Consider the following 21,576-nt stretch of genomic DNA (forward strand, 5'->3'; position numbering starts at 1 on the left):
CTGCACAAGAAATTGAAATAGTACAATACTTGAAGTTGCTGTAAGAAAAGTTTGTATAAGTTATATTTTGCAGAGATCAAGAGCTTTCTGTGTATCTGAGACATCCGTGTAAGTTCTGCTGTACCTCAGTGATATTTGTAGCTAGAGCAAGATTATTCTACAGAAGAATTCTTGTAAATCTTCATTTATTTTTTATGAAAACCCAGTACGTGTTTTACTCTCTGTTCTGTCAGCTGACTGAACTCTCAAATAGCTTTCTCTTTCCCAGGTATGCAAACTAACTGTTATTTAAGACCAGAACTGTAAATCTTTAGCATAAGGGTGAAACTTGGGGGAGTTTTCAGGAGTTAAGCTTTTTTTTTTTTTTTAAAGGATAGTAGCTGTTGTAAAACCCTGTTTTCCCCTAAACTTGATTTGCAACTCTTGAGTGAAGAGTTGAATAAATATTGTGATGGCTTATATACTTAAAAATTCTTTTGACCTCATTCTGAGTTCCAAACACTTGTAATAGGGCCGAATGTTTAAGAAGGTCTTGACCCAAAGCAACAGTACCACAGGCCAATAGTTCAAATGCTCTAGGAATAAAAATGCGATTGACTTGTGTGGCTTCGTTGGAGCTTTAATATGGTGAAGCTTTCCAGAAACCGGGTCATGGATTCCTCCATGCTTACAGCCTTCAGCGATCAGACAGCTGTGCTGGCAGGTGTAGGGGTGCAAAGAGCCTGATGTGAAATATGGTATTTAAATTTTGACTTCCCCTTGCCCACATTTCCTCAGCTGTTTCAGGTGAGTAGGTGTACAAGTTCCTCACCCCTAATTGTTAAATCCAGGCTGGATTTTGTGCACTGTTTCTGCCGAACTGCAGAAGTTTTTGGGTGCCGGAGTTTTTGACCTGTTTCATCCGTAAAGTCACAGGCATTCCAAGGGCATTGTGCAGATGAGCGGGTTAGGAGCAAATGTTGGCATCCGGGCTGAGTGAGATGACTCCGGAGCAGGATCAGATCCTGCATGTGTGTGGAGCAATGCTGTCTATTTCAGAAATCTACTGCAGGCATTTCTGTCACTTCATTACTGTAGTAAATCATCACTAAGGAAAAAAACCCTCTCTGTGGCAGCAGTTAGGCAAGAGCTGTGATTATGTCAGTAATGCCAGGAAGCAAATGGGGCTGGATGCCTTCGAGTGGGTGATAATATGGAGGGCGTGGGGTTGGAAGAGAGAATGGAAACAGAGATGGGTGTTTCTTTTCTCCTGCCTGCATCTGAAATGGCACAGTTTGCTGTCTGGCATTGTTTCCCCATAAATAGGAGTACCTGTGTTTGAACCCGGCACTTGAGCAGTTTACTCTAAACTGCTGCACTGTTTCACTGATGACGTGGGTAGCCTTCAAGGTTTTGGGTGCTATGAGTGGATCATTAACTGAACAGGCAAGGAAAAAATTCTTAATGCCCTTTTCAGGGTGCATGCCTGTACGTGCTGGATCGCTTTTCTTAAAGCATTTTGTATATGGGATTGTCCAAAGGAGCAGAACTGCAGCCTGTGTAAAGGGAATCTCGAGTCTTCACACATCTGGAAGAAATAGAGGAGAAAAAGAATCACTTACTCTGAATTGTCACCGTGTTCAACATAACCCTCCTAATTCGGAAGGGTATTAATGTTTTAAGTAGGTGGACACAATAATCAGCAATGCTAGTGGCATAGGAAAGGCTAATGTGGTTCTTCAGTATGAGACAGGCTGAGATAAGGATGCTTATTCCTGACATCTCATTTTGTACTGATCAACTGATCATTTGTTGAGCTCTCAGCCTTGCTAATACCAGTTCTGCTTGGGGATTAGTGTGGGTTGGGATCAGTCTGGGACTAAATCAGCAGGCAGGTCAGTATCAACATTTTGTAAAGAAGTGGGAACTGGGGCTGTGTTCAGGTCCTAGTGAAGCTGCTGCCACACACCTGTGTGTGCATTTATGAAGGTAGTCCAGTGCTGACTTAAGAGCTGTGTGATTCCTTGGGTCGAGGTTTATTAGAATTCAGGGAGGTATTATGAGTAAATTAATCCAGCAGTTCATGCCATCATTTACCTAAACATCTCCTTTTTACACCAGAGCTGTGTCTGCTTCTCACCCGTGGCTGCTACTTGAAGACATTTTATTAATCTGACATTCAGCTGTCAAAGTGCCCTTTCTTGCATTTTTTTTTTTTTCCTGAAAGGCTTTCATCTGGGAACCTGAGAATTCTTAATCAAATGTACATCCACAAGGATGAAGAATCTATTTTTGATGGTTTTTTTCCTCATCAAGAAGACTGCTTAACTGAAAAGTAAATCTGATTTATTTCTTAAAAACTTACCATAATTCTCAGACGTACTCTGTTTCACCAGTGCTATGTTCTTTTGTGTGCAGTGCTGATATCTTAGAGGCAGAAGTTGCCTGGTTACATTAAACAGACCAAATTCTTCCTCTTTTAGCCATTTTAACCCAGTGTTTCTCCAGAGACCACCCCCATTATCTCAGATCATGAGAACCAAATGCAGATTGACGCTGGGGCAGTCTTTGCTCTTTGCAACTGACTGTGTATGAACTGTATGTTGCAGAGATGTCCTTGCGCTGCCGATCTTCAAGCAGGAAGAACCGCAGCTGTCTCCTGAGAACGATGCCAAACTGCCACCCTTTCAGTATGTCCTCTGCACAGCCACCTCACCTGCCGTGAAACTGCATGAGGAAACCCTGACCTACCTCAACCAAGGTAGGGTTTGCAGTACACTGAAGGAGAGGGTATTTCCTGGGAACATTTAATGAGATTTTATCCCATACTTTGCCTTACGGGGAGGGCAGTGGGATGGGAGAAGAGGGATAGAAGTGGGGAAGGGGGGTGGAGGAAAGGAGGAATATTTAATTTTCCATATTTAGATACCAGATTATCAACTATTCTAAAATAATGAAGTATGACTGATTTAACTGTTGACTTAAAGCAGTGTTATAGCTTACACAGGTTCCTGTGGCAAAGTACTGGCTTGATCTCAGACAGCTTAAGGTGCAGCCTCCTGCCTTCATCTCACAAAGCCAGATTGATGAAGCAGATGGGCCAGCTTGGACTGGGGAGGGCTCTTACCGCTGCAAGTCCCCTGGCACTGCTGGAGGGCATAGCCAGAGGATGAATTAGCAGGTATCCAGAGGCTGCTCTGAGGGCTGGGCAGTGACATCTCTCCCACAGGCAGGCTGGTGTGGCTCTGCTCAGTGCCTAACTTGACAAGTTGCCAGAGTTCAATGCAGCAAGGTCCTTTATCACTGACCTCACAGACTAGTTCATACTCCTGGATAAACAAGCACTGTGTTTCTCTGTGTTCTCTTCTTTTTCCCCCTTTGGCAGCATTTATGCCGGCACATCTGTGGTTGGTGTTTGGCTGTCACTTTGTAGCACCTCCTGTGTGTGGGTCTTGAGGGGATCAGACCTCTCCATGTACAAATTATGCTAAAACACACTTAGGCTCATTTTCTGCCAGGCTGCAAAAAAGGGCCTAACAACAAGCTGAAGGCTGTCTGCTGTCTTGCTGAGATCCTCTTCTGCCTCAGGATACTGCCTCAGCTCTTTGAGCTTCATGCACTGAGTAGGATGCTCCCTTGGGTGGGTACCTCCCTGGGTAGATTTCTCTTAATGCTGGTAGGTGTTGGAGCCCTGACCTCCCTTGGACTCTGACCTCAGGTGCATCTGGCTGCTGGATCTGTGCTGGTAGCTGGTAGACCCATAGAACCCCCGCAGAAAGATCAGTGAAGTACTGCAGGCTCTACCCAAGGAGCCAGGTATTTCCTGTCACATAAGCTGGCACTGTTGTGTCTCTCAGGATCAAAAGATGCTTGGGATATGCGACTGTGTCATCTCAGTTTATCCCTCGAAACACAGCAGATCCCAGGAGGTGGCAATAGGGTGTATCAATTGTGAGATTTAGATGAATCTTCCTATGAAACACAATTCTTTCCTGTATTGGAATAAAAGATTTTTTTTTAATGAAAATCTGTTGACCGCCAAATATTTTAGCATACATGAAGCAGTGCAAACTTTTTTACTTTGGCAGTGGAAAAAGTTAGACAACTCTTATCACAATACCATGAGTTTTTAAAAAAAAACCTGTGTGACCACATTTTCCTTTGCAAAATAAGATTTTTACTGCCTTTTAGATAGATGTCGTGCTGTGTTAGGCTTTGTCCTGCTTACTATTGCAAGGAGTTGTCTACTGCTACATCTTGACACTGCTTCCTGCTTCCTTGGCATTTCTTGGATATCATCCCTTTCATCCCTCAAGGTGGGGTGTGTCTTTGCAGAATACACCCTGAAGAGCGTGAAGCTGGGCCGGCCTGGAAGAGCAAAGTGGGGGTGAGGCTGGTGGGAGCTGTGCAGAGGGGCAGGGCTGGGAAGCTGGAGTGTCTAGTTTCTGTTAGTGGGTTATTGGTGAGAACATTGCCATGGGTTAAAAAGGGATGAGGACTGAAAGGCTCTGTCAGAAAATTAATCTCCTTAGTAAAGTTGTGTTCTGTGGGCTTGAGGAGGTGTGTGAAGGGGACCTTGAGGCAGCTGAGGTTTCTGAAACCAATACTTGTGGCACAGCAGAGGAACTGGCTGACTCCAAAGCACTGGACCCAGCTGCAATGCCACAGCCATCTCATGAAGCAGTTTAAGACCATCCCCTACACCTTATCACCTTGTGCTGGCTGTAAGCAAAGGGACACCTCTTGCACCTTAACCTCTCTGTGTTTTATCATAGATTGGCCAAGAACTGTTACATAAAACTTCCCTTCTTGAGTGTTGTGATGGATTACTTTAGCAAATGGGTAACTTCATTAATGAATGTCCCTCTGGCCCTGCCTGTGTGTCAGTCATGGCTGGCTTGTAGTAAGGGAGATACAAAGACACACTGGCTGTCCTAGCACCAACAAAGCAATTCACATCTGGCGTGGTTAATTTCCCAAATTGTGAGTAAAGGGTTTGGGTTTTCTGCTTGCTGGGTGATTCTTGCAACTTGTTGTTCAAATGTTCCTTCTTGACTTTAGCTCTTTGCCACTCAGTAACTGACCTTTTGTCACTGTGAAGCAGCTCTGCTTCCTGCCCTCCACACATTCTCCACACATGACTTGCTCAGTGGTGGTGAATGGACCAGCTCAGGAATGTCCATATACAGAACTGCATGGAAGAAAGGTCAGGGCTGACAGAGCTGTGGGCTATGGAAACCTGGAAGTACTGGATAGCAAATTGAAAAGGCCAAGTTGCATAGCAGAGATAGAAGAGGAATCAGTGGAGAGTTTCATGTGATATCTGAAAGGATTTCACATGGGCTAGGAAGGAGGACTGGTCCAGTGGCTGTGTTTGTGTACAGCTGGAAGAGGGTTCTGGACTTGTGGAGCATAGTGGCTTTTCTTGAGCCTTGCTTCTTGCAGGATAGACCTAGAGGGATGGTCAGTGGTGTTGGAGGAAGAGATCTTTGGTCTGGGGACTCCACAAGGACGGTGGCTGAGAGGACTCTGGAGCTGGAAACCAGAGACCAGTGTTTTCACTAAGGAGCAGGGGAAGTATTTGTGAGGGAGCATAATGGAGTGAGCTTAGCTGTAGTGTTAAGTTGACTTGGGGACATTCAGCAGTGGCAGAGTCCCAAGTTTGTCTGCTCCAGTTTGAAACCATGAGTGCTCTCTGGCCACAGCTCTAGAACCAGTCTGTAAATGAGGTAACTAGAGTCAAATCTGTTGCTTGGATTCCAGAGACTGAGTCATTACACTTGTCTTTCCTGATCTCTTTCCCCCCTGCCTTCCCACATTCCTTGGGAAACTGGAGCCAAATTGAACACAGTCTTAGTTTGCTGATCCTTAGGGCAGTTCCTTCATTAAGAGTTCTTTACTGGAACTCAGAAGGATTACTCATCTGATGGGACAAAGTATAGGCTTATTAATATGGTGTCTCAATACCACTCCACCTTCAGTCAGTGAAACTGGTAAAGGTGCTGTCCTTGCACTGGAAGCTGCTGCTGGCATTGCTCTTTTGGCCAGGGATCACATCTGTCAACAGAACTACACTGTCCAGAAGTCTGCAGCAGAAACATCCTAACGTTTCTGGAACTAGCCTGCCTTTTAGCACTATTTTGGTGTCTCTTGTGGATAGGGATTTTCATACAAACAATCAACCAGCAACCATATTACAAACCACTGCTTCAGCAAGACAGCTTGATGCAGTGCATATTCCATGGTCTGCAGTCATATGGGGTGTGGTTTGACCATGGCTGGTTGAAACCAGTTTCAAACATGGACAGAAATGGAAGCAATGAAAGGTGGTTCCAGAAATTGCAGCAGGAGGAATGTGGAGGAAACAAGCACTGTGTACAGTAGATCTGAATGCTAATAAATGTGAGGAAATAAAGTCATTCTGTTAAAAAACAAAATGCCAAAAATCACAAAAACCTGAAAGTCATTGCCCAAGGGAATTAGCTTGTAGTGCCAGAACCACATGTGGACTGTGAGCTGTTCAAGTCATGATTTTGTTTCATGACCAGCATTGGGTTGGCTCAGAACCTCAGATGTTAATTACTTCACCTAGAGGGAGGTTAAGTTTAGTGGCAGAGGGTCACTGAGAGCAGGCTGTGTGAGAAATCCAGCCCAGTCCCCTAGTGGTACTTCAGAGTAACTTGCCGTCATCTGCCTGTAAAGTTTTCCTGGGCTCTGTTCAGCTCTCCCAGTCTGCAGTGTGTGACTTGTGGTTCTTGGCCATGCAGACATTTTAGTGTACAGCTGGTTGGGGTTTGGAAGGCTGGACACCTCTGCTTCATGGTGTCTTCCAGGAGTCAGCCTTAGTGTCAGTCCTAGATGGTTCAGAAAACAAACAAGCCAAAAGCCCAAACCATGAGGGAGAACCCCTAACATCTGAGAGAATTTGTGATACTGAGAGTGTTGCTGTAGAGGTGCATTAGCTCATAAACCTATAGATGGATTTAGTTTGAGTCTGGGTCACACCTAAACAAAAGCCCTGAATTTCAAGCCCAGGGTGCCAAGGCATATATCCAGGTCCAAGATACATATGCATAAACTGGTACATTTTAAACGGTGCTGCATTTAAAATCTGTTGGGTGTTGTCCTGCCTCAGCTCAACTGTAGATATGCTCTGGTTGCTTCTCCAAAGAAAGGTGCAGGAAGCACTGGGCAAGGAACAGCTGAAGAGGACTCTTTGGAGTTCATTGCTAATTGTTTGGGTAGGAGATGGAATTGCTTACAGCAGAAGGCAAAAGAGAACCTTTGCCTCCCTTAAAAAGTCTAAAGTTCAAATTTGGTTGTCTAATCTTCTATAGCCAGAGAACCCAGTTTTAAACACTGAGATTTACAGTAAATGAAAAAAGCTGTTTTATATTGACGTTAACTCCTACGTAATTGAGTTTTTATGGGGTCACAACTGCCTGGATGTTTGTACTTTTCCTGGAACAATTCTTTATTTGCCTAAATGAAGTGTAGAGAAGGATGAGTGACCAGCTCTGGCTGGGTGTGCTTCTGGTTTAATTATAGCTCTGTTTATGAGGATATTTTTGCTTTGTCCTGTGCTATGAACTGCCTCTTTTCCTGACAGTAACTTCCATCACTGACCAGGCCCTGGGCATGTGTAGAAGCTCTGCTGCTGGTGGACATGTCGACAAATGCTCCACCCTTGCCTGAGATCACAGACACAGCAGTGCCTTTGTGTCATTGAGACTGAGTACCAGGTGCTCCCTGGTGCCTGCCTACCCACCCATGCATCCTTATTCCCTAATCGTTGTGGGGTGCCATACTGCTCCTTGACCCCTTTCCAGTCTGTTCTTGGGTTTGAATGGCTTAAAAAATGAAATGGCTAACAAAGCTAATTTGTCTTTCCCATTTCTGAAAGTGGCTTTTGGTGTTTTTGGTTCTTGTGGTGCACTTCATCTTTGGAGAAGGAATTTGTCTCCTGCCTGACTTTGAAGACAGCTCTGAGTAGGTTCTGGTGTCTCAGCTGAAGCCATTAATTGTGCTAGAAGCAATTTCCCCATATGTTTGGCAGCTCTGTCTTCACTTGGCAGCCCAGGATAAACAACCCTCTCTCCAAACCACACTATCCCAAAGCTGACTATGAATCTTGCTTCAGATGACAGGGCACCTCTGCGTAAGTAGAGCATCTGACTTCTGTTGTCCCTAGGAAGCTAGAATCTCAGTTGTCTTTTAACCAAGAGGCTGTTTTCTATTCTTTTTGTAATCCTTTCTTCTGTTGCTAACATCTGGATGAAATTCAAGTGGGATTGTGAACTTGCTGGATTGTAGCCTGTGCACAACTCCTACTGGAAGCCCCTAGAATGCATTTTGTTCTCCCGTAAATCTTCCAATATCTGTGAAAAAAGGGAGTGCTCAGAAGTTCCTCAGAGTGTAGTAAGAAGTATGAAAATACCGGGAAGGCTTTTTCCTTCTAGTCCACATAATTTTTTTACTTTATCCCATTATCCATATCTATTTGAGATTCCTTTAATTATGACAGAGAATTTTTTGCCTGTGATTTTACAGGATTTGATGTTTGTGTGAATGTTACTGTCAATGTGTAGAAATTTTCCAATTAGCTTCCTCTAATCTGTAGTCCTAAAAGACCACATTTTAGGTAGCAGTCAGAAGCTTGAGAAATACTGTAAGTTTGACATGATTAGCTGTTTTTGTAGGAGTAAGACACATTTTTTTAAGAGAATATACTTTTTATTTTCCTAAAGAGGTATGGAAAAGAGCAATTTTTTTTCTCCCATTTGCTTCCTACCAAGGATTTATTATGTGTCCCTGATACTAGACAGCAAGCACTGGAGCGTGAGATTCTTCCTGTCCCAGCTTGGTGCCATGTTTGTGACCAGTGTGGAAGGTACAGTCAGCTTTGATCCCATCTCCTTCCCTGCCCTGTGTAGGCACTGGTTGAGCAGCCACAGGTAGGAGTGGGACTTGCTTCTTCCAGTTTCCTATTGCAGAAATGTGAAGGAAGGGATTTAACCTGAGGGCATCTAAGGGAGCTGCTATGTGGGGTCAGGAGTCATACTCTGCTCTTCTGCATCCCTTGTCAGCACCCTCACCCAGGACCATTCTTTTTAGTTATCTGAAACTCAAGTAAATATTACACACAAAGCTACTCTTACAGAGCTATAAAACCTGTTGTCCAAATTGACTTAAAACAGGTTGAAACCAGAAGAAGCCTGTATTTTTTACTTACACAGAGAGGGCTGAGATTTTCTGAGCTGGGCAGATGTGACTAAGATAATCCTGAGTGTTTCGAGTACATGCTAGAGAAGTGGAAATACAGGAAGAAATTATTTTCACAGGGTATTTCTTTTTTCAGCTTTCCATTGGAGGTCCATAATTTCTTCACTGATTAATTTGTATTAAAAATCAAAGTTTATAACATGGTTTAGATTAGGTGAGATCAAGTGGATGAAGACTATGCAAAAGAAACCCAAGTGCACAGAGTGAAGTTAGCAACTAGAAGTGTTTGTGTCTGCTGGCTTGTTTTGTGTCCTTGATTCAAAGTGAGACTGTAGGCTTTGGGGATTTAAATGCATCTCCCTCTCTTTTGAGTGGAAACCATTGTAAATGAGGGTTATTTCTGTTAGTGCCTGTTAGCAACGAAGTGTCACCACTGTAGAACATACCATCTTCAGAAGTCTGTGGAGAGTAGGACTCAGACAAATGTTCATATAGTAAATGAGCAGCGAAATTTTCCTGCAGCCAGCTTGGCTCTGAGGCAGCTCTTTGGCTTTCCCACAAAAAAGAGGTAGGGAAGGAGAAAAAGGGGGGGCAAAGAAATCCCCTTGAGTTGGGGGCACATTGTAAAAGGAGGAAAAACATAAAAACGACATGATGACAGTGAAGCTCTGTGGTATGGTGGTAGAATTAGTAGTTGAATTGGTGTGCAGTGTTCCTGTAGTGTTGCTGCCCTGTTGGTAGGGGCAAGCAGGGCAGGAACCCTTGGTGTTGAACTCCTGGGTACCAAAACAAGTGGAGCTAAGGGGGCTTTTTGCAAGGGGAGAGGCAGGAGGCAGGCAAAGGGCCAGACTGTCAACGCTAAAGCAAGGCACGTGTAAATTGTGGTTCTGATTGCCACAGTACAAGCAAATTCGGAAGGAGACCACACAAAAGCGTTAATGAGCATTGGTCATGACTGGGCAGCTCAGTGTAGATACAATCTGGACACTGAACACCAGAAACCAGGAAGATACTGCAAGGAAGAAAGGGCTGGCTGTATTAACCCTGCTCCATCTCTGGGTGCTGTGCTGAAGGTGGGATGTGGGGCTAGATGAGCCTGCAGTGTTAGAATGACTCTTATGTTCCTTTTGCATTTCCTGGCTCACAGCTTGTCCTCCTTTGCAGGATTTCCATGTTCCTAGCATAGAGGGAACTTCCAGGGTGGCCTATTGTGTAGCTGGTGAATTCATAATATCCACTGGATAAACATCTACAGCATCTTGTCAAATGAGACTGCAGCAAGCAACTGCAGAATATCCGCTGTCATTTGTGGTTCAGGGATTTAGGGTTCTGCTTTTGCTTCTTGTCCTGCAGAGTGTCCGCGCATGGGACGCTTGAGCAAGTCTTATGTTAGTTTTTATTTTTGCTTGCGACTGGCTAAAAAGGTGTGTGTCATCAAGTATGCAAGTTCACATGCCAGCTCTGCTACTCTTGTCTGTTTACCCTGAAGGTTCATTAATCTTTCTTGTCAGAAAAATCTTGTGTGTGCCTGATGCCCTGAATAGTTGTGCTTGGCTGTTTCAAAGGCGTTCCTCCTGCCTGCTGGATGTGCTTTGGTTTGGTATGATAAATGCTTGCTGGTTTTTTTTTCCCCTCCCCCTCCTTCTGCATGGTGCGTTTGACTGTCAGCATTCCTTTGCCTTTATCTGTGCACTCTTTAGGATGTCCATATAAAGTTGCTAAATGGTATTTTTATTGGCCAACTTGGCTTAATAATCAAACAGTTTCCAGGCTGGTTCTGTCTAGTGCTGTGTGGATCCATTCTGAGAAAGAGGACTATCTGTTGGGTGTTTGTTTTTTTTTTTTTCCCTCTTTCCTACAGACTTTTGTTGGGGATATTGCTGATTCAAAGGTTAGAGTTTAATTAATTTCTGGAAAGGCTACTTTGTTAGATTAAGTAAGGCCTGAGTCATATCAGCCTGGAACATCAGCATCCTAATTGGAAATTAGTGTATCGTATCGGTATATTGTGCAGGAAACCACAAAATGCACAGTGCAAGTGGCCCTTGAAATGTAACACGAAAACAAAGAAAAGCAAGCAGGATATTGTGGTTGTGTAGTAAATAATATTTGAGCAAAATGTAACTTTGAGCTTGAAATGGTGATAATCTTTTGTAATCAGAAATTACCTAGAATTTCTGATGGCTGTCTAAATTTCATGGAAATCAGTAAGCTGTTAAACATGTACCTTTTGAGCAGGTAAAATCCTTCCTGTGTTGAACTAAATTATTCTTCCCCTGTAGTAAGTGGTTGACTTTCAGTTCTTCTGTCTCCACCTTAAGTGGTCATGCCCACATTTAATGTGTGTTAATTACCAAAGACAATGAAGTTAAAAAAAGTAAGCAGCCTATAAATCCTCCCTCAGATAGGTGGAATTGCTTCATGAATTGCAAACCAGGAACTCTCTGGACCTGGGTGGTTGCTACTTTACTGGGTACTACTTTGTTTGTAAAGCAAGTTGCTCAGACTGTAGCCTAGGAGGAGATTACATAAATTTGCTGTTGCCCAGAGAATGTCTGTTTAAAATAGAAATTACAGTGTATCATCACTCGCCCGGGTTTTTATTGGTGCCCCTGAAGCTTTCAATGAAGTTGGGAGACAAACTGCATCTCAAGAATTTGCTGTGGTTTTCTGAATATTTATTACTGTCCTGCTCTCTGCCTGAGGTAGGGAAGAATGGTTGTGGTGACACAGACGTGCAGGAGGCTGCTGCAGCCTCAGCTGTGCTGGGGATGGCTTGCAAAGTGTCCCCTTCATTTCAGGTAATGACAGAGGTGCTTTAGGTGCCCCTGTGCATGTGTCCAGTACCACACCTGACCAGAGACCAGGCTGGTCATCGACTTTGAGGTGATCTCAGTCCTGTGTTGCCTGTGATGGTGCAGCTGTGGCCAGTGTTGAGAGCATGGTAGGAAAAGGGTTTCAGCAAGTTGCTGGCCTTTAGCCCCATCATCCTGCTGAACTGATCTAAAACAGCACTGCTGCTCTCCACTGCCACAATTGTTTTTTCAGGCTCTTTTTCCCATCTGAGCCCCATTCTTCCATTGTCAGCTGAGGACAAGATACTTGCCCTGGTCTTGGACCTGGGCTATTCAATCAAATAACTGCAGAGTCTAAGCATTGGTACCCTCTGCCCCTGTCTCCAGCTTCACCACCAAGTATTGACTTGAAAAGTTGCAGTCTGACCTGTATTAATCTGTATTTCCATCTGAGACAAATGAAAAAACTCATTATGGGGGAGTATTTCAGCTGTATGTTTTGGGCGTAGCTAGTTGTAGTCTGTCTTGAGAACTGGAAATGCAGATTGTTTTAGTCTCACAGACATGTTTCTTTACAGTTTTGGGTACCTGACTAAGAATGATCTGTTACTGATTTAATTTTAGCAGAAAATTGTCAGCGTGTGCCTGCTAGTGCTGGTGAGTCAGTGATGCAGGATTCATAAATGATCTGTGGATCAGAGCCTTGTGTGACTTCTTTGCCCTCTTTAACGCCAGGGGGAGTTCAGCTTTCTTCAGGTTAGGTTGCTGTTATTTGCGCTATTTCACAGAGGGACTTCGTTTTCCAACACCCAAGTGGTCATTCTTTAGGGCCTTTTTTCCCTGCAGTAATAATTGCAGGGTGGAGATTGTAATTCACCATTTCAGGAGTTTCGCTGGTAGCGATGGTGGAAAATACAGGGTGAACAAAGTTTGGAAGTTATTTTTCAAGGACAGAGTATAATCCAAGCAGTTTGGTGCTATAAAAGTACAAGTATCTGAATGCTGTCCATGCTAATAAATTCTGGGTACCATAAGCCACAAAGGAATGAATTTGCTGGAAAGCTTTAAGGAGAATAAACTAAAAATCAATACCAGAAGATGGATATATAAGGGAACTTTGAGGAATTAGGACCAAATTCTCACTGACAAGAGTTTCACAGAGAGGGGAAAAAGCCGCATGTTTTCTGAAGCTTGGCTGGGAGCAGTCTTGTTGGATAATCGTGTAGCAACTCAAGTTAAACATTCAGAGTTCAAGGGGAAAGCAGTTAGCATAAAATACCATTTTGATTGAGGTTTTTCATGGAATAAATTGCGTTCCAGGGCTTCCATCAGATGACCCATATATCTTTCATCAAAGCATTTTATTTCCTCTTTGGCTTTCTGTTTAATATTAACTCTGTCTACACTGCAGTTTCTTTTTCACTGGTCTGCAGGATCTGTTTCTGACTCCCTCCAAGGTGAGTCACTCCTGTCAGAAGGAGATGTGAGGTGCCCACTACCTGCCAGGCTGCAGTTCTGTCCCTATCCCATGCAGGGGATCAGAGATGGCACGCTGCAGAGTTTTTGAGTGCTTGATGCTAGTTTGAAAGGAACGTGGGTGATGTTTTTATGCCCATTATTTTCTTTTGTCTCATTGTAACTGCAGATAAGCAGATCAGGCTGACCAAAGAGCAAGAGTGTATCAGTGCACAAAGGTGTCCCAAAAATCTGCTCATTCCTGAGATATTTGCTGAGTGGCTGACAGTGCTTCTAGTTTGACCATTGCCTTCCTGCATAGCACAGCTTATACCACTACATTTCACTGTCCCTGTTACCTCCGAGTAGTTAGATGTGTTTTACTGTTTTTTGCTCTCAAAACCTAAATTAATTTTATGTAATGATTAATTAGCCTCATATTTGCATGGGAATGAGCTGTAAGTTCAAGAGATGCTTGGCTGTGTAAATGGGTTCAAGATTATGAACTGTATCACAGTATATATAGTGTGATAGGTGTGTAGTGTATAGGTGAAGTGTATCTTCAGACTGAATCACTGAGCAGCCAAGTGCTTTGTACAACATGGATAAACATGTACAGCACATACAAGTATGTAGTACAGCAGATGTGGCACTTAGGGACATGTTTTAATGGTGGACATGGTTAATGGTTGGATTTGATGGTCTTAAGGGTCTTTTCTATCATTCTGAGAGAAAACCCAATTTGTTAACCTGACCCTGATCATTTTTATACTAATGTAGCAGTATTGATTATGTACATATCTCTAAAAGTAGTCAGGTGAACAATAGTAACATGTGTCAGTGGGAACATTAGAAAGTCTTGTGAGTTAAAGTGTGGAAGACCTCAGTTTCAGGACTGTGGTTTACAAAATCCAGTTTTGCTGTCCAGCAATCTTCAAAGGCAGGTCACTGTTGTAATTTTGTTTTACTTACATGCCAAGAGATGGGTAAAGATCTGTGCATGTTTCCATGCTTATTTTGGTACTACATATGATTTATTCTCTGCTCTCCCCATGCCCTAAGTCACTTGCTGGATTCAAGGGTCATTTCCTGTTTGCAGAACTCCTACTAACATCAGTAGAACTGTTGTGCAAACATTTGGAGCTTCAATATGGCCTCTCTTGTCCTTCCTTTTTTTTTTCTTATCTGCCAGCCAGCTGAATAAGCACAGATATCTCTGTGCTCTGTGGATATGGTCTATACTAACATGGGTGGGATTCTCAAAAGGTGCTCTGCCTTTCTGACACATCTGCTGTCATAAGTCTTCCATTTCTAAATCCAGATCCAAAAATTTAGCATTTTTGTCTCTGCTGGTAGAAGCTGCTTAGAGGGAGATAGATCTGCTTTGTAGTTTTCTGTTGGGCCAGTTCTGCAGAGATGCTGGTTGAGCCAGAAAATCCAAGCTGCTCTCCTCTTGGGTGCTTGCCTTGTCATACCCTGTGCATTTTTCAGAAAAAGGGGGGATAGCAAGATGAACAAAAAAAGCTAACTGTAAGGTACACATATGATCCGTTAATGCTAATGATCTATCCTGCCTTGGTACTGGCTGCAGGTTTATTGTAAAGACTTGGTGTTGTACAATGAGCTTTTGTACTGTCTTAGTCATTTCTGTGCATAAGATATTGAGACATCAGTCTCCTTTGTCTGCTGTCAGCCTCAGAGAGATGTTATTTTATAAACCAGTTAGCTGAATTCTGTTGAATTGACTAAATTCCTTATGTGAGGGTGGTGGTGGGGTGGTGGAGTGTGAGTTCCCTTCCTGGAACTGGTCCTTGCACATGCTGTAATACCCGTTGCTCCCTCCACAAGTCTGAAGAATATTTATGCCCTTGGCAGTGACTTTCCAGGCCTTATGGAACAAATTTTGGTTTTGTGGTTCACCAAAACACCTTACACTCTGTGAAGAAGGCAAGATTTTCCCCAGTTGCCATTCTCTGCAGGATCATTCCTGGACCTGTTGTGCCAGCACCTCTTCACACAACCATTGCTTTGGTAGGATTGCTTTAGCAGAAGTGACAGACAAAGGCAGTGCTGTTACAGCTGTGTGACATGGGGGGACAGCTGCTTTAAACACCCTGATGACTTTCTGGAGGGTGACCAGAAAACCATAGCAGCCCCAGGAGATAACTATAATTGATGCCCTAATGGAGAGCTTTTAGCTGCTGAAAGGCAAACCTTCCCCTCAGATTTCTGCTGTGCTTTAGTGCCTATCGATTACTGGGGCAAATGCATTATGTTAGCAAAAATAAGCTTTCCCTGATCAAACGTATGCTTTATCAGCCACGTAAATGCCAGCATGACTCTCTCATTGCTACAACATATTAAACACCTTGGAAATGTTTCCTTAAACTCTAGGTCAGTCTTATGAAATCCGTCTACTTGAGAATAGGAAATTGGGAGAGTTTCAAGATTTAAACACAAAATATGTAAAGGTAAGGAGAAATATAGATTTCTTTTCTTCCTGCTACTACATACAGCCTTTAATGAAGGGCCTGACCTTGCTCCCACTGAGACAATGGAAAACACTTTGCCATTGTTTTTAGTGGGAGCAGGGGTGATGGAGTTGTTGAGTGACAGTTTCACGGGACTATGCAGCTTGGCTTTTCAGGGCTTCAGGGGAACCTTTATTCTGTTTGTGATCATGACCCCAGAGTTTCACTATGAATACTGGATTCAGGGGAATCCCAAAGTTCAGTGGTGAACATAGTCAAAGCTGTGGAGAGGCAGACTTGTCTCCCTACTCAATCCCAGCAACATGCCTGGGTTGTTACGTGACAAATGGAGGGCCCAGGTGTTTACACTGTTCTGCCAGGCAGATTCTGCATAGCTCCAGTTTACTTTGGTAATGGGCTTAATCATGAACATATAGAACTTGATCATTTGGTTTGGGGGACTTCTTCTTGTTGTTTCCTCCACTGCCAAAACAGTTCAAATTCAAAAACTTTGGTCTGGACCCTGGTTCTGGATCCAACCTTCAATTCTTGGCTGTTCCGCCTCAGGATATCCTTTGACAAGTGGGAACTAGTTGCAAAATTTGGATCCCAATTTGGATTTCAAATGTTGTCCAAGTCTAGGCCATTCCCTATTTGTCTTCTGGCCCATTTCAGGTAGTATGTGGATTTGGATTCCAATTTTGCAGGTGTTCCCACTGTGGCTTGTTTGCATCTTGAAGCTAGGGTTTGATTTGGGCATTTCTCAGGTTCACTGGCAAAAATTGCTCACTCATTTGATACGGAAGTCCCCAGCAGGAGTGTGAGCTTGAGAAACTGGGATGTTAGGGGTCATTAGCTCATGTAAGCGTAGCACTCTGAATATACAAAAGGCTCTATTAGTTAGGAGTACTTAGGACTTGTCTGCCCTGGGGATTGCCCTTATTCCAGCCTTTTTTCTCCAGTTTTTGGCATGGCTGCACCATTGCAGACCAGCCTGCTGTTACGGATGCTTTCCCACTCTACCCTTGTTTAACTGCTCTGGGGCAAATCCAGTGACTGGCTCTTAACGGCTGGAATCAAGTTTAATTCCCGCTGACAAGGTGTCTGGACATGTCAGCTCCACTGGTGCAGGGACAGGTGAGCTGGCTTCCACATTTGCAAATCAGAATGGGATATACTGGGGTTGGGACATGGTACAGACACATTAAATTTTACCCCCATATGAGCCCTTTTGGGTGTTGAGGCAGTATATATGGTGATGTTTCCATGCCATGACACCTAAGATTAGGTGGACATTGCTATAGTGCTTCCAGAGTGAATCCCAGAAAGCTGTCCAGGGCTGTGTTTCTCCTCCAAGATGTGCCCTGTGAAGGGGGAAGTGTGTTTTTCTCTCTCAGGGGTCCCATAGGAATTTGATACACATGGTGATGGGTCTCTTAGGTGGACCCTTCTACTGTCCTAATGAATGGGGGTGAGAAACATAACAGATCAGCTTTTGCTTCTACTCTGGAAAACCAAAGTCATCTCGAGAGAGGATTCTGGATCACACTGTTCATATTGCTGTCTTTTTTTAACAGAGCATAATCCGTGTAGTTTTCCACGACCGCCGCCTGCAGTACACAGAGCATCAGCAGCTCGAGGGCTGGAGGTGGAGTCGCCCTGGGGACCGCATCCTTGATATAGGTGAGGCTATTTCATTGTGGCACCTCTGCAGTGTTGGGAAGATGAGTGGTGTATGGAGTGTTTGCATTTGTGTTTAGGTTTTTTATGAATCCTGTATGTATCTTTGGGAGGGAAGGAGATCTAGCACTATAGGTCCCAAGTAGAGATGTCTTTGGTGGCTTTGCTTTCACTTGCATCTTGTGATTGTATGGAAATGCTTTCTCTTCTTCAATTTAATATTTTTAAAATTTTAGGGGTTTTCTTCTACAGATATCCCGCTGTCAGTTGGTATCTTGGATCCCAGGGCTAGCCCAACCCAGTTGAACACTGTTGAATTTCTCTGGGATCCATCAAAGAGGGCTTCAGCATTCATTCAGGTAAGAGATAAGTCATATTTCTGTGGTAAATACAGTGGTTAGATAAGTTTTAAAGACCTGGGGAGTCAAAATAGCCAGTACATGAAGAAGAGAGAAGGATGATAATGATAATTACTAACTCATGTGACAGTCATGTGTAATTAATTTGTAGGATACTCACTAAATCAATTTGCTAGCTACTTGTTAGTGCTGGAGTACTACCTGCTACTGCCAGGATCTTCCTTAAAAAAATACTCAGACACTGGTATTGCTTTCTAAGCATAGGTTTTGTCTGGAGAAAACTGTTCATAACCTGTTAGTTTTGCTTGCTTTCCTCTTTCATGACTGTTTCACATTCTGAGCATCAGCTGTCTTTAATCTGAATGAGGAATTTACCTAACTCAAAGGATGCTTTCCCTGATGCCCTGTTTCTTTCTGAGCTGGTTGTTCTCCTGATTATTTTGTCCAAAGGAACAGAAATGAAAACATATGAACTCTTCTGCCTCTTAGTTTTTTGTGAGGAGGCAAAACCTCATGTTCAGTCAGTATCTGAAATTCAGATTTGCACAGGTTCCAACTGTCTCCAGAGATGAGCACAGCTTCTCTCTTGCCAGGTACATTGCATCAGCACAGAGTTTACTCCACGGAAACACGGAGGAGAGAAAGGGGTGCCCTTCCGGGTGCAAATCGACACCTTTAAGCAGAATGAAAATGGTGAATACACAGAACACCTGCATTCTGCAAGCTGCCAGATCAAAGTGTTCAAGGTATGAGGTAGTTTTGGCTCTGTCATCAACTAGGTTAAGGCACAGAAACATGCAGAGATTTCAGATTGCGTAGGAGTGATGCAAATACTGGAGTAAAAGAACAGGCTTTTGACTGGGTATGCTTAAGATCTTAAACAGGACTTCAGTGCCGAAAGTGGCATAAACACTGACCTACACAGCAATTCTAGTTGAAATACTGCACCAAGACTTGTGCCAGTCCGTTGTGCCTCAAACACTACAAAAATACTGAGATATATAGAGTATCCACTGCGTTTTGATGCTCCTAAGCAATCAAGATATTAGGGCATCTTCAGTTTCTTTGATTGAATTCTCCACAAACAATGAAATTTTATCGTGGAGATCTTAAATACCTTGTCGTTGTTGTTGCAACAGAGTTTGCCACCATGATACCTGGAGGAGAAAAAGATTCAGACAGAAAGCATCTCAAAGCTCCTAATCTGGGCATAGAAGACCTATAGCTACTTAACAACAAACTCTCCATAGGCCTGTTTTCTCAAAGGATCTGCTGCTCCAGCTTTGTTCCTGGAGCAGTGTCTTTCCTGTTTCTGGAAAGATGGTGCAAATGCCAGTTGAAGTGCATAACTTATAGTCTGAAATAGTTGGAATCACATCTCAGGACTGTGGTCAGCCTATTTTAGAATTGCAGTAGGTGTTAGTGGTGGATGTACAGAAACAGTAGAGATGCTTGATTAATTCTTTTGTCGAGAAAATGCAGATCTGATCTTGTTTCATATGTAGAATTGCTGTAAATCTTGAGGAGACTTTTGTGAACAGATTAGATAAATCTGTTGGCCTCTGTCTCCAAATTTGTAATACTTGGCATAAGGCAGAGCCTGTGCTTGTACTTATAGCCTAAAGGAGCAGACAGAAAACAGAAGACTGACAGGGAAAAAATGGAAAAGAAGACCACCCAAGAGAAGGAGAAGTATCAGCCTTCCTATGAGACAACTATTCTGACAGAGGTAAAGTGTTTTAGACACATCATACTGCATCATGTTGGGAGATAAATTTAAAAGAAAACAGCATCTGAGCCATGGAGATTGTCTTGTGGAGACATGTATGCTCAGATCTGAGTGAAACAGAGTGGAGTGAAATTATAAAATGATTCTCACTGTTGAAATTTATGAAAGATGCCAAAGTTTCTTGTGTTTTGGGGTATAAAACAACCCTTAGCAGCCTTGCTTTAAAAAAAAAAAAACAACAACTTTCTCCATTTTCACTGTGCTCCTGGGCACTTGTCATGGCCCTCAGGTGCCAGCTGTATGAAAATACAGTTGTCTGTATTTTTTTCAGAACTACTTGGCAAAAGCTCATGTTGGAGATGGGGCATTAAGCAGATGAATAGACTGTCTGATTAAATTAATAATTTGTTTTTCTGTTATTGTGCCTATGAAGCTGCTGTTACATGCAAAATCTGAGAAGATTCTGGGTTATTCTCTGGGAATATCTTGTGTCTTATATTCTGATGCATCTGGTGTAGAGTCGTATGTGCTTCTGCCCCTCCCTGTCATTACTAAGATATTTGTATAAACTCACCATAAACAGGACTCAAGAAAGGGATTTAGAAGTGTTGTTCAGTCTCCCTATGGGAATGTCCTGTTGTTTGATTTAGTTCTTTCTTTTTTTTTGGACCAGCTTGCTGGACTTCCAAAAATGATGTTAATTATTCTTTATTTAAATCGACTTCCTGTTTGTGAGATCCAGTCTCTCCCACTCAATTTTCCTCATGTTGCCAGGAGCAACCAGCATGTTTTCTGATTGACAGACCTGATTCTACTGAGCTGGCAGATGCCAGACTCTCCCCATGAGCTCTGATGCACTTTGACATATTGCATGGGGAAATACAGGTTGCCAAAGAGTTAAATATTTGCTGGTGCTTGTGGAGATGATAAAATATTTGCTAGTGTTTGTGGAGATGATAAAGCTCCAAAGCTACACTTGCTGTCTTTTTATCGTTGCAAGCAAGGCCCCTACAGAGCATTTTCTTGAGCTCTTGGTGGTGGGGGATTCAACAGGGCTAGATTTCTTCTGCTGATTACTGTGGCTTAAATTCAGAACAGAGTCACCAATTCTAGCTGGGTTACTTTGGTTTTACGCTACTGTCATGGAATGTGGAGTCTGACCTATATTTGTGAAGGCTTTTAGTATCTTTGTGTCTGTCTGTCTATCTTAAATTTTCTCCATTTAATACCCATTTATGACTTGAGCTGTTTGACTAATGGCCAGAGATTTCAGCAGGCTGGTTCACATTCTGCTCCTTCGCGGGTGTAAACCTGAAGCAATGCCACTGGAGCATTTTTGTCACTCTTGCCTGGATTTAATTAGGGATTTATAATTGAGACCAGGGGTATTTCTGTATCAATGCTGCCTTCAGTCTGAGTTGACTTACTGGCGTTGCTCTGACTTACAGCTGTGCACACTTTGGCCCAGTGTTATTTGGGGACAGGCTTTGTGAAATGGGAGAAAGAAATGTGGAATGCACAACTGGAATCAATCTGGCCCCCTGACAGCCCGCTTGGAGAGCAGTGCAGAAAATCCATGGCCCATCTCCTCCTCCCAGCAGGAATGATGAGCTGAAGCTAGTGGCGTGGCAACAGCATGAATGTGGTATTAGAGGAGAATCGAAGCCTTTATTTCCATCCTTATGAAAGTTTCCCTGCTGTCTTTCTTCCAACAGTGCTCTCCCTGGCCAGATGTGCCTTATCAAATGAACAATGCTCCATCTCCAAGCTACAACAGCTCTCCCAACAGCTTCAACCTCGGAGATGGGTATGTAACAAATACATGCTTTATCTTTCCTGTTGGTATCGTAGCCTTTGTGTGTCCATGCATTTCATACCCTGGAAGA

At 43.2% G+C, this 21,576-nt stretch overlaps 1 protein-coding gene across 1 annotated transcript in view; it reads left to right on the plus strand.

The window, feature by feature from the left end:
- TFCP2L1 (transcription factor CP2 like 1) overlaps positions 1-21,576 on the plus strand; it is a 36,089-nt gene that overhangs the window by 1,794 nt on the left and 12,719 nt on the right. Inside the window, exons 2-8 of the mRNA XM_039555017.1 lie at positions 2,589-2,740; positions 15,846-15,922; positions 17,500-17,605; positions 17,855-17,961; positions 18,555-18,707; positions 19,580-19,690; positions 21,406-21,497. Of these exons, the coding sequence (XP_039410951.1) occupies positions 2,589-2,740; positions 15,846-15,922; positions 17,500-17,605; positions 17,855-17,961; positions 18,555-18,707; positions 19,580-19,690; positions 21,406-21,497 (798 nt within the window). The remainder of the gene's footprint in view (positions 1-2,588; positions 2,741-15,845; positions 15,923-17,499; positions 17,606-17,854; positions 17,962-18,554; positions 18,708-19,579; positions 19,691-21,405; positions 21,498-21,576) is intronic.

Source organism: Corvus cornix, chromosome 7 (genome assembly GCF_000738735.6).
Source record: "Corvus cornix cornix isolate S_Up_H32 chromosome 7, ASM73873v5, whole genome shotgun sequence".
In the NCBI taxonomy this organism is placed as follows: domain Eukaryota; kingdom Metazoa; phylum Chordata; class Aves; order Passeriformes; family Corvidae; genus Corvus; species Corvus cornix.